The sequence below is a fragment of the Ceratotherium simum genome, chromosome 11 (assembly GCF_057802395.1).
Source record: "Ceratotherium simum simum isolate JZ-2026a chromosome 11, ASM5780239v1, whole genome shotgun sequence".
NCBI lineage: Eukaryota > Metazoa > Chordata > Mammalia > Perissodactyla > Rhinocerotidae > Ceratotherium > Ceratotherium simum.
In genome coordinates this window covers 34774604-34790126 of record NC_141910.1, presented here as the reverse complement: position 1 = coordinate 34790126, position 15523 = coordinate 34774604, and the positions used below count along the sequence as shown (strand labels likewise).

Below are 15523 nucleotides of genomic sequence, written 5' to 3'. Positions count from 1 at the left end.
CTGCTGATGCCCCATGAAACTTTTCCTGCAGCACAGCCCCCTCAGCAAACTGCCCCAATACCTAATGCCCAGCACCCGGGAGGGGATCAATAGTTGATTGATGGGCAGGTGAACTTGACAACGTGGAATGATGACTAGTGTAGGCCCTTAGTGGAGAAATCAAGGCAGCAGAATTTGCCTCAGGGGCTGCAGACTTTTGCTGTTTTTGTGTCCTTGTCGATTTAGGTAACCAGTGTTCTCGTTCTGCTTTATAGAGTTATTATCTCAGATGTGTTAGGGATTGAAAATGTGCCTCTTTGTAGGCTTGGGGGGTGTTTTTTTGGGGAGGAGGGGTGAGGATATATTTTAAATTAGGATTCTAGAAATGGCAAGGTCTCATTACAAAGAAGTGAATCTCTGATAATAGATTTTTAGTTTCTGTGACAGACTAGCGGGGGAAATATTTTTGGGGTGTGGGTGGAAGGAACACTTAACGGACACCACTTAAATCCTGGGGGTGTAATGAGAATAGCTGTTTGGGAAGTAAGAGACTTAGGTCTGGCCCCACTGTTCTGAACAAGACAGTGTAGGTGCCTGCAGTGCTCACAGTAATTTCTAAGCAGGCTGCCCGAGCAGCTCTTCAAGTAAGGACTGTCATGCAGGGTGCCTTGTGACCACACTAACTCTGTCATGTCCTGTGCCTGGCCCAGAGGCAACTCTCTTTAGCTGTCCAGTGGCCAAGTCAGTGGCCAGCTTCCTGTAAGAGCTCTGCCTACAGTGTGTGATAGACTGGAGAGTATTCAATCAACCTGTAAGATTCTGAGTCTGGTGTACTTTGAATATGAGACATGTGGACAGGGACCCCTAGGGTAGGGTGGCAGAAGCTGGGAGACAGCAGAGAAAGCAGTAGGCAGGAGCCATGAGGTAGTGGAAGCCATGAGTAAGCAGAAGTCATGAGGTTGAGTGGAGAGGAGAAAGAGCTGGGATTGACAGTGGCAGAGGTTATGACGTGGAGAAGGTCAGGAGTTTTAGTGGTGGGAGTTAGGAAGTAGAAAGAGTCAGGGGTTGATGGTGGCAGGAAATAAGAAGTAGACAGAGTCAGAATGGATAGTGGCAGGAGCTGGGAAGTCGATGAAGTCAAGAGTTGATAGTGGTGGGAGCGAGGAACTAGATAAGTCAGGGGTTGGTTGTGGGGGGGTAGGAAGAAGACAGAGTCAAGAGGTGATAGTGGATGGGAGTTAGGAAGAGATAGTTAGGAGTTCATAGTGGCAAGAGCTAAGAAGTAGATAGAGTTTGGAGTTTATAATGGTGGGAGATAGAAAGTAGGCAGAATCATAAGTTGATTCTGGCAGGAGCTAGGATATAAAGAATAACTGGATCCGTTCATTCTTTCCCCTGCTCAAAACCCTAAAGCCGTCTCATCTTACTTAGAGAACAGGCAAAGTCCTTATAATAGCCACAAGGCCCTCCATGACCTGGTTCTCTGCAACCTCTCTGTCCTTGTGTTCTAGAACTCTCCTCTTTGCTCACTCTGGCGCACTGGCCTCTTTCAGTTCTTCAGATACGCAAGTTCCAGCCTCAGGGCTTTTGCTTTTGCTGTTCCCTCTGCCTGGAATTCTCTTCCAGCTGATATCCACATCACTTGCTCCCTCACTTCTTTCAGATGTTTGCTTAAATGACACTTTTTCAGGATAGTCCTCTCTGACCATCCTCTTTAAAATGGCAACTTCCCCTCCCTAGAACTCCTTTTCTCCAACCAACTGAATTTTTATCCTCCACAACCAAGACCATCTGGCATACTACATATTTTATTTACTTATTTGATCCTTGTCTGTCTTCCCCTGTTCTATGAAGGCAGAGACGTTCGTCTTTTTTTATTCTCTGCTGTTTCTCTGATGCCTGATCCAATGCCTAGCACACAGTATGGACCTGTAAAGTAGTTATTTGATAAATGATGAATGAATAAACAAACAAATGAACTGAGTTACACTGCTCACTATCTTTCTAACACTTTTCTCATTTTAAAATTACATGCCTGCTTATTGCTTTGCCTGTTTATTGTTGTCTCCCCTACATGACTATCATGTCTTTGGGAGCAGGGACCAGAACTGCTTTGCTCACCACTGCCTCTCCAGCATGGTGCCTGGTGAACAGGATGTGTCCAGTCAGTGCTTGTTGAATGCATGAGTAAGAGCATACTAGAGTAGGGAGTAATGGGCCAGTGCCTCTGTGGAGGGTGCTGAGGTCGCCCCACATTAGAGCTGCAGAGTGTCTGGAACCCCGTGCATTTCTCCCTGAGGCCTGATGGCAGCTACAGTTGTTTCCTGTAGGATGTTCCAGGCTTCCCAGGGCTTTGTCAGGAGACGACTGATTCAATTTGCTGTTCCCCTTACTTTTCCCACGTGTCCTTACACTCAACTCCCATTAACTGAGGGACCTTGGCTCCGCTCCTCGCACACTTGGAAGGCCTGACACACAGCAGCTCAGCTCTGTCCAGCTAAGAGCCTGGGCAAGTCAGACCTCTGGACTTGGACTGCCGTGAGTGGGTGCCAGGTGGGCAGCACATGAGGCGGCCCTCCATATTTGGTGTCATAGGTTGAATTGTGTCTCCCTACATTCATATGTTGAACTCCTAACCCTCAGTGCCTCAGAATATGACCTTCTTTATAAATAGGGTCTTTACAGAAGTAATTAAGTTAAAATGAGCTCATTAGGATGGACCCTAATCCAATATGATATCCTTATAAAAAGAGGGAAATTTGGAGACAGATGCGCACACACAGAGAACGCCATGTGAAGACTGGAGTCATACCGCCACAACCAGAGGAACTACCAGCAGCAAGGAGAGTGCCTGGAACAGAGCCTTCCCTCACAGCCCTTAGAAGGAACCAACTCTGCTGACACCTTGATTTTGGATGTATAGCCTCTAGAACTGTGAGACAATAAATTTCTATTGTTTAAGCCCCCTAGTTTGTGGTGCTTTATTGGCAGGCCTGTCATATGCAGAGGCTGATGCCCCACAAACCAGGCTGGGGACGATGTGGCTGGACACCCTAAGCAGGCCTGTTGGGGTGCACTTGGTAGGGAAGGGAGGCAGCACCACGTACTCACAAGATGCTAGGCCCTGTGGCCCCCTGGAAGGCTCCATTGTGCATCTTCTCCAGCTGCGCATTTTCCTTTAGCTCCCTGTGGGGAAGGACAGTGTCCTTAGTGGAGTTTGCACCTCATGTGTAACCAGTCATCGCTGTGTCCACACACGTTTGGACCAGCCTGTGTGCATGGTCTCAGGGTCGGAGGGCACAAGACAGGGCTGTAGGTAAAGTGGAAAAAAGACATGCGAGTGCTCGGCGAATTGTGAAACTGCCGAAGTACATGTTCGGCCCCACATTTCCTCTGCGGTTTCCCCCTACTCGGTGGAACCCTTTGTCCCACAACTAAAAGTAGTCAGCCCCTCCTGTCCTGGAGTTATGAAAGTTTACTGCCAGACAGCTGGGGAAGCATGAGAATGCTGCTCCAGGGTTCAAGGCCGAGGGTGGAGGGCAGCCTGCCCTGCGTCAGGCTCACAGCTGCCCTGACCTTGGAGGTCACAGTTTGTTAACAGTAACATAATGGAGTTTGCAAATATTTTACTTAAAAAATGGGGTCCATGCAAAGTTACCCCTTTCATCACATTCAAAGTGCAGTCTTTTTCTTTCAGATACGCATTTCTCAGTTGGTGAGAACAGGGCGGAAGTACAGCCTGTGTAGAAAATTGCCCCATACCCTGGGTGCCCCACGGGTCTGTGCTGTGTATGTGATCATCGCCAGGTCTGTGTGTTTGGAAACAAAATGATTGAGGGCCACTGCTCCTAAGACTGTGGCAGAAGCCAAAGCTACTATGGGCAGTGGCTACCTGAGGGCTTCTGTTTCTTTTAGCTCAAAGCAGCTCAAGGCGAACTGCTCAGGAACAGCTCAGCCTGGTCCTGCAGAGCAGCCTCCTGTCAGGGCCCTGATGCTGGTGTCTGCAAGCACAGGCCCTTCTCTGGGTGGACAAGGGAGATGGGAGAGGAAGCCCTGGGCTCAGGCCTGCCAGCCTTCTTTTGAGCACTTTCTTCTAGTAAGAGACGAGTGGTGACTCAAAGAGCATTCTGGAAAACCCTGGACAGTGGGCACAGAGTATCTCCATTGTTGATGATTTCGAGCATGGGAACATGATTCTTCTGCACCACCGTTACAGTGTTACAGGACAAAACAAATACACCAACACCCATCCCCCGTCCCCTGCAGGATGCCTAGGTAATTACCTGGCTCATCTCATAGCTTTACATCTTTTTTATGGTCCTTCTGGATGTCTCCACATCACACCTGCCATTTAAAAACTGCAAAAGTCCCTGCATCTCACTCCCTGGGTGGCTGTTTTCCACATGCTTCTACTAAGCGCTTTCCTTGGAATCCCTCAGCCCTGTCATCAGAATGCACCCGTCAGTCTCACATTGCCCCATCCCCTGGGTGTATTTCTACTTTCAAAGAGGTGAGGTTGTCAGAGTCAATTGCTGTTTAAAATCTAAATCAAAAAAAATTTTCCTTCCTGAACCTCCATGGCTCTTCTTCCTGATTTGGTTTGTTTTAATTATGTTCCGGTATGGTCATAACTTGTTGAAACCGGGCTCTGTGAGCAAATAATCCTATCAGCCAGGTCAAATTAATTGTTCAAATTTCATGACAGAGCATTTCTCATGTTTTATTAAAACTCTGATCTTTCTGTGTACTGCTAACTCTGCATTATGTAACTTGGTCAAAAATAAATTCAACTACCACATTTTCCTGGGGGTCCCTTTTGGGAACTCTTCCAAGTGGCATGGCCCTCCAGATGTGAGAAGCACAGGCAGGATGACTTTTTAAGGCACAGTGGGAGAACCCCCAAACTCCACCCAAAGCTTTCCTAACTGGGGTGCTCTGGGAAGAGTAGGGACTGACCCTCGAAGGCCTGGAGGTGTCTGAGAGGAGCCCTCTGGTGCTGCTCCTCTCCGCCCTGTCCTGCCTTAGTAAGCAGTGTGTTTGAGAACTTTGGAGGGCTTTGGTGTAATTGTGCTGAACAACTTTGGACAGGCCTATTTATGAGGAAGGTGTCAGAAACTGGGCTGAATGTATAGTTTGAAAATTTTGCGTGACAGTTTTGAAAACTACTCCCCCATCTCTGCTTAAATCCTCAGTGGGTCTACTTGCCCTTAGAAGAGAATTCAGACTCCTTTCCAGGGCCCATCAGTTCTGCACGATGTGCTCCTGCTCCAGCTCCAGGTTTATCTCATACCAGTCTTCCCCTTGCTGATGACCCTCCAGCCACACTGGCTTCTTCTCAGTTCCTGGAGCTTATCAATTTCTTTTCTTTCCCAACTCAGGACCTTTGCATATGCTGCTCCCTCTTTCTGTAACACTCTTCCCCTCACTACTGCCATGGTGGACTCCTTGTCATCCTTTAGGTGTAGCCTAAATATCATATCCTTGGGGAGGCTATCCCCGAGCACCTCACCTAAAGTCAGTCACCCCCCCCCGTACTCTCGCAGATCTCAGTAACCAGTTATTTCCTTCAGAGTATATATCACTACCTGCAATAAATTCATTTATTTACTTGCCTTTTTGTCTGTCTCTTCTGCTAGAACAGAAACTTTGTGAGGGCAGAGACTCCACTCTACCATTGCAGACCCAGCACCTAACACAGTGCCGAATATATTGGTGATGCTTAATAAATGTTTGTTGAATGAATAAATGAATGAAATTGATTTGTGTTCTTGGTAAACTGATTTGTGTTCTTGGTTTCCTCTTTCTTACAACATTGAGATATGGGGAATACAGAATCCTGACTAATTGGAGTCTTCAAAGATCACATCCATTTTGGCATCTCTGAAGCAGCTGAGACACTGCCAACCAAGGCCCCCCCTCCTGAAGTCCTATTTTCCCTGACCTCCCAAGGATGTATCTGCTGGTTTTCCTCCCACCTCTGTTTGTTTTTGCTCTGGCTTCTCTTCCTCATCTCTCGTTTTCCCCAAATTACATATTCAGTCCTCTTATTTTCCTCCCTTGTCCAGGTGACGTCAGTCACAAAGGACTTCAGCCAACCTCTCTATTCAGATAACCCCAGCCTCTGTGTCTCTAGCCGTGGCCTGCCCCTTCCAACCCTCTGTCTGCCCTGCTGACAGATGATCCCTCCTTAAGCACCCCCCCACACTTCCCATCCCAGAACTTTCAATGGCTTCTCATTTTCTACAGTAGAGAGTCCCAATTCTTTACTCTGGTATCTAAGACCCTTCCTGCTTTGTCCCTAACCCACATCTAGAATTTTCTAAAAGGCACTATTTGCTGGTCTATGAACACATCCCCTGCTTCCTCCCCCGGGCCATTCTTTTTGTTGTCCTCTGCCCATAATGCATTTTCCTTCTGTCTTTGCCTGTCCAAGTTAGGCCCAGCTCAAAGTCGACTCGCACAAGGCTTTCTCTAATTTCCCTCTCTTCTGCCTTTGCAATCCCAGACGACTTTACCTCTCTCAGGGCCGGTGTCATGTTTGCCTTCTGTTTCAGTTACTACTGAGTATGCAGTTTATGTACCATGTGGAGATGCTTCTTCCTAGGCTGTAAGCTCCTGCGGGGCAGACACCAGGGCTTATTCATCTTCATTTCCCCTCAAAATACAGCACGTTCCTTAAACACAGCTGACGCTTGGTGAACGCTTGTCGAGCGAATGACAGAATGAGGCATCTGAGAGCTCTGTGCCAGGAGGGGCTATGCCTCTGACTTAAATTTGGTAGAAACAGATTCAGTTGTCTAGTGTGAACGCTTCGTTAAATTTAAGTCAACAAGAAAATGAGGGAAATTCACTCCATGATCGGAAGGACAACTTTTAAAAAGCTACCATTTCTTGAGGACTTAGTATGGGCCAGACCTGTGCTAAAAGCATAAAAATATAATCTTATTTAATTATAATTCATTCATAATTGATTAATATTGTAATGTAATAAATATTTAATAAATGAGCACCTACTCTATGCCAGGCACTGTGTTAAGGACTGAGGATACGAAACAGATCTTTTCAATTTGGGGGGGTATCCTCAAAACAAGCCTATTGGCGGCTACATTTGATGGATGAGAACACTGTGGCTTAGATAGGGTAAGTAATTTGCTCAAGGTCAAGCTGACAAATAGTGGGATTGGAGTTTGAGTACCAGTCAGTGACTCTTAGATCTGTTCTCTTAGTCACCAAGCTATATAGCATGGTATCAATCTAATAGGTTCTTTGGTTAATATCTATAGTTAAAATAAATAGTATATTATATAGACTTATGTTGCTCAACTTCAGACTGGCAGCATCAGCATCTCCTGGGAGCTTGTTAAAATTGCAAATCCTCAGGCCCTACTCTAGACCCATTGAATCAAGCTCTCTAGGGGTGGGGCCCGGCAATGTGCGTTTTAACAATCTCCACGTTATTCTTATGTGCATTAAAGTCTGAGAAGCACAGGTGTAGACCATGGTTTATATGATTTAAAGCCTTTTCATTTGTTTTCCTTACTTTTGGCTTTAGTTGAGCTTTTCTTAGTTTTTATTGTACACAACTGTAGGGTGATCGTCACCTCACTCTGTACCTGTTATGGTTCAAATGGCCCCAGCCCCGCCAGCTCTGTGAATGAGCCGCTCTTTTGGAAAAGGAGCCATAGACAGAAAGAGAGGTTGAAGAGAATGAAGGAAACAGTTGGGGGCTGAGTTAAAGGCTGTTAACACTGGAGACTGGGGTAGGGTGTGGGGAAAATGCAGGGCTGCGAGGTTCCCTCACCCTGCGGAAAATGAGCCCCCCTCATACCCCCAGCAGCAGGGAGATGGGACTCTGAGTGGCCTGTTGCGGCTGATTAGGTTGGTAAAGGCCGTTACCCGATTTCTCTGCAGTGGGGCCGGGGGAAGAATTTCTTTGCTGAAATCGTGCTGCCTCAACACACCATCAACCTGAGTGAGGGGGCTAGAGAGGGAGGCTGTGAGATGGAGGAGCCCAAAGTAGGGTGTTGAATATTTCAGCAAACTGTCAACTTTAATGTATCCAGATGCATCTATCTTTGAAATCAGGGTGCTCTGGGGTTTCCAGCCAGCCAGTTGCCTAGTAACATGCGTGAAACACTGAGGACTAGCCACTTGAAAGTTTATTTTTGTCCTCAGTTAGTTGCTGAAGATTGAATGTGATCTGGAGGCCAGAGTATTATTTCAGTTTTATTCATGAGCTGGGGAAATAAGCACATACTTACAGGGAAATCAGCGTCGTCCCATTGAACGCATGACTATGTATTTCTTCAAATCCATTTCCATACAGTTTGCTGAAGAAGGAAGAGAGAGGGTTTAGGAACAGAGGAAACACAGTTTGGAATCACACATTCTTCCTCCTGTGACATTGATTACCAAGATAATTGCTGGCATTCACAATATCTAGCTCTGTTTCTCCAACATGTTAGACTCGAAGGGCCTGGTGAAAGGAAGCTGTTCTTTTCGCTCCTGCGTGCGTCCACCTCCACCATCACCACCACCACCCATTGATTAAGTGTTTATTAAGTGCCAGATACTTGACCGGCCATTCTACGTATATGTTACGATTCAATCTTCATCGTCATTTCCATTATACTGATAAGAAACCTAAGCCTCGGTGTTGTTGTGTAGCTTGCTTAAGGTCAAAGAAAGCAGTGGCAGCACTGGGATTTGAGGCTAGAGCTGTCTGACTAACACTCAGGTCTTGCCTCTGGTTCTCCGAGTGGGCATATGGGCTTTCTGGGCTGCTGAAAGCTGAGGGCAGAGGAAGCCTCCAGGACTGAGTTAGCTTTTCTTTCTCTTGGATGAGTATGTGGTTTTGCTGATGCCATCTTTAGCTCCACAACCAAGAAGGTTTGAATATCTGTAAACAGTTCTTAAGTCCCATTAGTGGATAGTGAAATCAATTTAGTTGGATGGAATCAGAATTTTAAAAAATGAAATAGAACAGAACAAAATGGAAAATTAATTAGAATACGCTGCATGTAATTAGGGTAGTACTGTTCATGAAGTTTTGTTACACCATTTTTGTATGTTATATACATATAAGTATACATACACATAAATGTATATATGTATACATACACGTCTGCCCAGAGTAAGACACAAGAGGCTCCTTAGAACACAGAAGTTGGGAAATGTTAGAGCCAGAGAGGAACTTGGAGAGGATCAAGTGGCACCTCTTCCTTTTGCAAAGAAGGAAATAGGCTCAGAGAGGAAAGTAACTTGCCTAAAGCCCACAGGCAAAAATAGGACCAGAACACACTTTGTCTGTGGCTACTTCTAGCACATCAGTTTTGCTGGTTGTTTTTGCTTTTCTTCCCCGAGATATCCACACGGCCCCCTCTCTCTCCTCCTGCAGGGCTATGTTCCATGTCATGTTCTCAGTGTGACCTTTCCTGGCTGCCCTATTTAAACTACCATCCTCCCCTCTCCAGCATCCCAGCATTCCCTATCCACTTTCTCTGATTTCTGTTTCCTCTGTTGCTTTATCACCACCTGACCCACAATTATATTATACTTGTTCATTGTCTACCACCTCCAGCAGCATGTAAGCTTCAGGACAGCAAGAATTTCGAACTATTCTGATCTTTGCAGAATTCTCTGCATCTAGAACAGTGCCTGGCACCTAGGAGGATTATAATAAATATATGTTAAACGAATTGGATGAACAAATGGGTCTATGTAAGGTGAATTTCTTATTATAAATCATAGCTACAGTCTTAAATAGAAATATTTGTATAAATTCTTTATGAACGATGATGTAAGACTCAAGTGAGAAAAGGCTGTGGTAAGATATAAAATTAAACTCCTGTATCTGGCAAGACCATAGCTTCCCTTTTTGGGGTTGCTGGCAGCTACATGGCCATGTCAGAGACAGGCTGGGGAGTGTGATTTGAGAACCAGTTTAGACACTGTCTTCACCTGCTCCTGCTCCAGGTAGCTGTTGTCTGAAAGATTTCTCTAGCCTTTGTTAAATAAAACCAGCATGGGGGGCTGGCCTGGTGGCGTAGTGGTTAAGTTCACATGCTCCACGTTGGTGGCTTGGGGTTCACAGGTTTGGATCCTGGGCATGGACCTATGCACCACTTATCAAGCCATGCTGTGGCAGGCGTCCCACATATAAAGTAGAGGAAGATGGACATGCATGTTAGTCCAGGGCCAATTTCCTCAGCAAAAAGAGGAGGACTGGCAACAGATGTTAGCTCAGGGCTAATCTTCCTCACCAAAAAAACCAAAACAAAAAAACCCAAAACCAGCATGGAATGTCATCTCGTGGTATATGTGTATGTGTATGTGTATGTGTATGTGTATGTGTGTAATATGTAGGTATGGTGTGTGTGTGTGTGTGGGGGGTGGGTTTCCATCAACCCACAGCATACCTGAGACAAACCAGCATATAAATAAATATAGCTGGGACTCTTGTTGAAGCCTGATATTTGAACACTGAAATTCAGAAAATGCAGATGTTACAAAATAATTCGTAAAGTCTCCTCATTAGATTGAGTTCAAAGAGAGCAGGGGAGTGGATTTAATTCACTTCATACAACCCCCAGGCCTCTCATAATGCCTGCTGCCCAGCAGGAGCTCAGTCATCAGGCCTGGGAGCTGTAGTCTTGCCCTTCCACAGGAGGAAGAGCCTTCCCTAGCTTCCCTGCTCTTGTGTGCTTTCCTCTGGAATTCTTCTGAGTTTAAAGCTTCACACACTAGCTCTTAACTAACTTCTATAATGGATTACTAGGTGCCATTTTTCAATAATTTTTCTTCTCCATTTATATGTAGAATCTGAGGGGACAGGTAATGGGTTTATACCTGTTGTCTTGTGTAATTACATACAACCTTCTTGCCTCCTTAGCAGCTCGATCTCACTGGAATTTTTTTTTTTGAGTGTGAGGAGATCAGCCCTGTCCTAACATCTGCCAATGTTCCTCTTTTTTTGCTGAGGAAGATTGGCCCTGGGCTAACACCCGTGCCCATCTTCCTCCACTTTATATGGAATGCCGCCACAGCATGGCTTGCCAAGCAGTGCATTGGTGCGCGCCTGGGATCCGAACAGGCGAACCCCAGGCCGCCGCAGCGGAGCGCGCACACTTAACCGCTTGCGCCACCGGGCCGGCCCCTGGAATTCTTTTTTTTTAAAATTTTACCCTTAGAATATTATTCTTTGGCAGTATCTCGTCATCTTAGGGGGGGAGTGATTTCTTTTATAGTAATCTTTTTCAGATGAAGGAATCATATCTGTCTTTTCTCTGAACTTTGAAATTGGATTTCTTAGAGTCTAGGCCAGTGTTTGTCAAAGCATTCTCCTCCAGCCACTGAATCAGAATCACCTAGAGCTCCTTTCAAAAATGCAGACTCAGACCTATGGAATCAGAATCAGGTAGTGGTACCCAGGAATACGTACTTTTGTAACAAGCTCTCCCAGTGAGCGCTGGGCTAGCCACTTTGGGACCCCTTGCTCTAGGTTATATCACAGGATGATGAAGCTCTAGTTGTTTCTGTTGCTATAGTGCAAATCAGATGTCTGTTGGTCAGAATTGAGTCCAGAGTCTAGTCCCCTTATTGCTTTCTCTGCCTTCTATGTGTGGTGGGTCAAGAAAAAGTAGCCCCTACTCTGTTCTTAGCAAAGCAAATCTGCTGGCAGTTGTCTGGATGCCCATTCCCCATTACTGATATATGCTGCCCTGATCCTAGTTTTGGTACATATTAGGATTTTTATACTTTTTTGTGGGGCTTACAATGCCATTGATCTAAGTGCACCCTTGTGGTTAAATCTGCAAGACCCAATCCCAACTACCTGGGCTCGAATCCCAGCTCTGCTACTTATAAGCTGAGTTACTTTGGTCAAGTTGCTTAACCTCTCTGTGTCCCAATTTCCTAATCTGAAAATAGGGATGATAATAATAGTATTGACCTCAAAAGACTGTTGTGAGGATTAAAACAGTAAACATACTTAAGCACTTAGGTAGGTTCTGGAACACAGTAAATGCTTAATGTTCTGTTCCTATTATTATTCTTATTATATTTGGCAGTGGCCTCCAGCTCTCTGACCAGAACAGAGGGCAAGGGTCTTCCTTTCTATGCTCTGGACAGAATTTCCATGAAATGCAGCCCCCTGTTTAATTGAATTGTCATTCTCCTCCACTGCGGTAGGGCCTTTCTGTTTCCAGGTGGAGCAGGTCCATTCAGCGGCCTGGGCTGCCCCCAAAGTACTTGCTTTTCGAGGACCCCAACCACCTTCCATCTGTGTTGGCATCATTCACATTTTGCATTTGGAAATTTTTCATGTCTTTTTTTTTGAATAGTGTGGGTTCTGCTTGTCCCAACTTTCCGAAGAATGTGGCTTGTTGTTTCCTTTTCAGATGCTGCTCTTCGTCTCTGCTCTTACCAGTCACACACAATAGAATGTACTGCCTTGTTTTGATTAAAAGAGTGGCTTCCTTACTTTGGAGAAATTACAAATGCGAGTGGGAGACCTCACGCTGTTAGGCCTGCATAATACTTTAAATGCTCTTTAAAACATCTGGAGAGTCACTTCGGATAACTTTTTCCAAAACATCATGGTGTCAGAATTAAATGAGGAGGGCTTCCTTTGCCTTGAGGATGCTGTCACAAGCACAGAAATGAATTGTTCCCCCTCTCTCCTCTATTACAATAGCCGTACTTTACTTTAAAGCATTGTCTAGGTTCTCTATTCAAATGTCAGTAATTGTGACTCAAACAGAGAGAATGGCACTTTTTTATTCAAAATAAGATTCAAACTTTAGAACCTAATCGCAGATGATACTCTAATTCTGAATGCTGCCTTATAACAAACTCCAAATATTCCTGGGGCTCTAAAAGCATTTCTGGGGTTATATTAACAGTATTAGACATTCTCTAAGAGTTCCCTCTTGGATCATGCAGCCACCTAGTTTTTGGATGATTTCAAAGAAGAAAGCTTAATTTATGTTTACAGATCCTGGGGGGTCTCAAAAAGTGGCCCCATTGCTGAAGGGCAAAGCACACTATTTTAGAAAATATGCCGTGTAGTGGTATATCTATTAGCAAATTTTTATTAAACAACTATACAAACACCATCCTAAAGTAGAAGGACCCTAAATTCAACACTTTCTTCTCCATGTGGTACTTTGCTGAAGTCCTTTTATATCTGAGTACTTCCTCATGTATGAAGACACTTCTCTAGTGGGTGCCCTGGCAGTGGTTGTGTAGATAACTGTCACCAGTCACTACTATGTGCTGCCATGAGCTTTGTTTTGAATGTTCATCAGAATTCTCCCATTTCTGTGGGGCTCACAGTCTATGGCAAGGATCCCTCTCTCTGATATGGGCACGTCACCTGCCTTTTAGCAGCACTGAGTATTTTAGGTTTCCCTCCACCATGTCAACTTATATGACTTACCATATGTAATAATAAAAAGGTGACAGGCATCCAAAAGAATGGTAACAGCAATGGGTTATAATATATTGACTAAATTTCTGAAAAATCCACGTTCCATAGTGATACTTAAAAACAGAGAGAAAAGAACAGAAAGAGAAGAAAAGGGGAGGAAAAAGGAAACCTCTTTTGTATAGAAGAGTGCTGGCTAATAAATATAGAGGAATGATAAAATTTAAAACTACCATTTTGTAACTTCCTATGTAATAATTGAATAATAACAGATGCTGAAACCATTGGATGAAAGGTTGTTAGCCAACAGGATAGTCACATGAACTCAAAGTATCCTACCATGGTTTACTTATTTATGACCAGGGGGAAAATGAGCCCTTACGATGAAGAGGTCTGGAAGTCAGCACCTTAATCAAATGGCCAAGGAGTGAGACACCATGACATGATGTGCCTCCTGGTTTGATGCAGTAGGAGGAACTTAATATCCCTTTTGCAGTGTTCTTGCAGAAATGTTGACCTGGATCTAATCATGACAATACAGTCAAATGAATCTAGACAACTGGCCTGGGCTCCTCAAAGAAATTAGTGTCATAATTTGAACAGAGGAAGAACAGAGAGCAGAGGAAGGCAGGGGGGCAGTTCTTGGGGGATGGGGTGGGAGGTGAGGTTGGGAGGACTAAAGGACATAACAGCAAAAATGCAATGCATAAACTTTGATTGGATTCTGAGTTAAAAAAAACGATAAAAGACATTTTCATTTGAATGCAGACTGTAGGTTGGATGATATCATTGAATTCATGTTGATTTTCTTGGGTGTAATGGTGTTGTAGTTATGTAGAACTACATATGTCCCGGGAACTAAAATGTCCCGTTTTAGGGAGATACATGCTGAAATATTTAGGTAGGAAGTGTCATGATGTCTATAAACTTCTTTTGGATGGTTTGGCAAAAGGGAAATGTGTTGTATATACTTACATATATAGAAATGGAGTGGGTGGGGCAAGTATTAATAGTTGGTGAATCTAGGTAAGCTGTATAGGGGCGTTCATAGTACTGTTCTTTCCATTTGTCAGTGGAAAGACAAATGGAAAATGACTCCATTTGTCAGTTAAAAATTTCAAAATAAAAGATATTTAAAAAGATGATGAGACACGATGTTTTGAGGATGGTCTAAAACACCTGGTTTCCTGAATGTTAACTTTCAATTGTGGTGGTACAGTGTAGTTGACACAATGTGACTGAATTTGCACAAGGAGGTATTATTAATCCCATTGGATAGACAAAGACAGAAGCATATTGAGATGGCATGACTTGATTAAAGCTGGTTAGATGCAGAGCCAGGACTAGAACCTAGGCTTTCTGTTTCAGTGCCCAGCAGTCTCTCTATTGTGGCTTGTCACAGGTGCAGCCTGGAATCTTGTCATCCTTTGCCAAGCATCCCTTCTCTGAAGGGTCTTAGAGAATTAATTGCTATGACCTTTCCTTCTCTTTGTGGAGTTTAGACATGAATCAAGGTTGTCTCCTTTTTGATAATAGTATGACCAGTCATCTAGAATATTTTAAAGGTGGTGCAGCCAAATCCTGCTTACTCAGGGGGAACATTTCAAGGTGGCCTCTTGAGGAGATTTAGTGAAAAGCCAAAGCTATAAAGGGACGGAAGAGCATAATGCATAGTGTTAGCATTAGCCCCCAGAAGTTCTCCAGCATCAAGTGAAGTGTTTTATTTTCATTAAATGAGCTCACAGTTGGTAAAGATCTGGATGGGGGGAGGGCAGGAAAGGTTCCACAAAAAGCAAAATCTCAAATACTGCTAATAATGAAAAGAGAAGGCTTGCTTTCATTATTTTCTAATTAGAGAGTTGAACTTTACAGCTGAGAAAATAAGGCTTTCCTCTTTAAGTGTAATACCCTTTTCCAGTGGGGTGCTCCACAGATCCTGCTTACAGAAGGGCCCATTCAGCTGAGAACAAGTGCCAAGCAAATGACTAATCACGCCCTTTCCAGATGAAGGGCCGAGAGGAAGGAGAAGGATAGAAGCACAATGCTTCTATGCCCTGCTGTTAGGCATTACTCTTCTTAAAAATCATAACTACGTAAGTTAATGGCCCCATAATAAAA

General features: G+C 44.4%; 1 protein-coding gene across 3 annotated transcripts in view; it reads right to left on the bottom strand.

The window, feature by feature from the left end:
- LHCGR (luteinizing hormone/choriogonadotropin receptor) overlaps window positions 1–15523 on the bottom strand; it is a 68886-nt gene that overhangs the window by 16363 nt on the left and 37000 nt on the right. For 2 of the 3 annotated variants that reach the window (XM_087436798.1, XM_004436657.3), the window contains exons 7-8: window positions 8241–8309; window positions 3091–3165 (exon numbers count right to left, since the gene is read on the bottom strand). In XM_087436798.1, coding sequence (XP_087292924.1) covers window positions 3091–3165; window positions 8241–8309 — 144 coding nt within the window. The remainder of the gene's footprint in view (window positions 1–3090; window positions 3166–8240; window positions 8310–15523) is intronic. The other variant, XM_087436797.1, reaches the window with a different exon arrangement.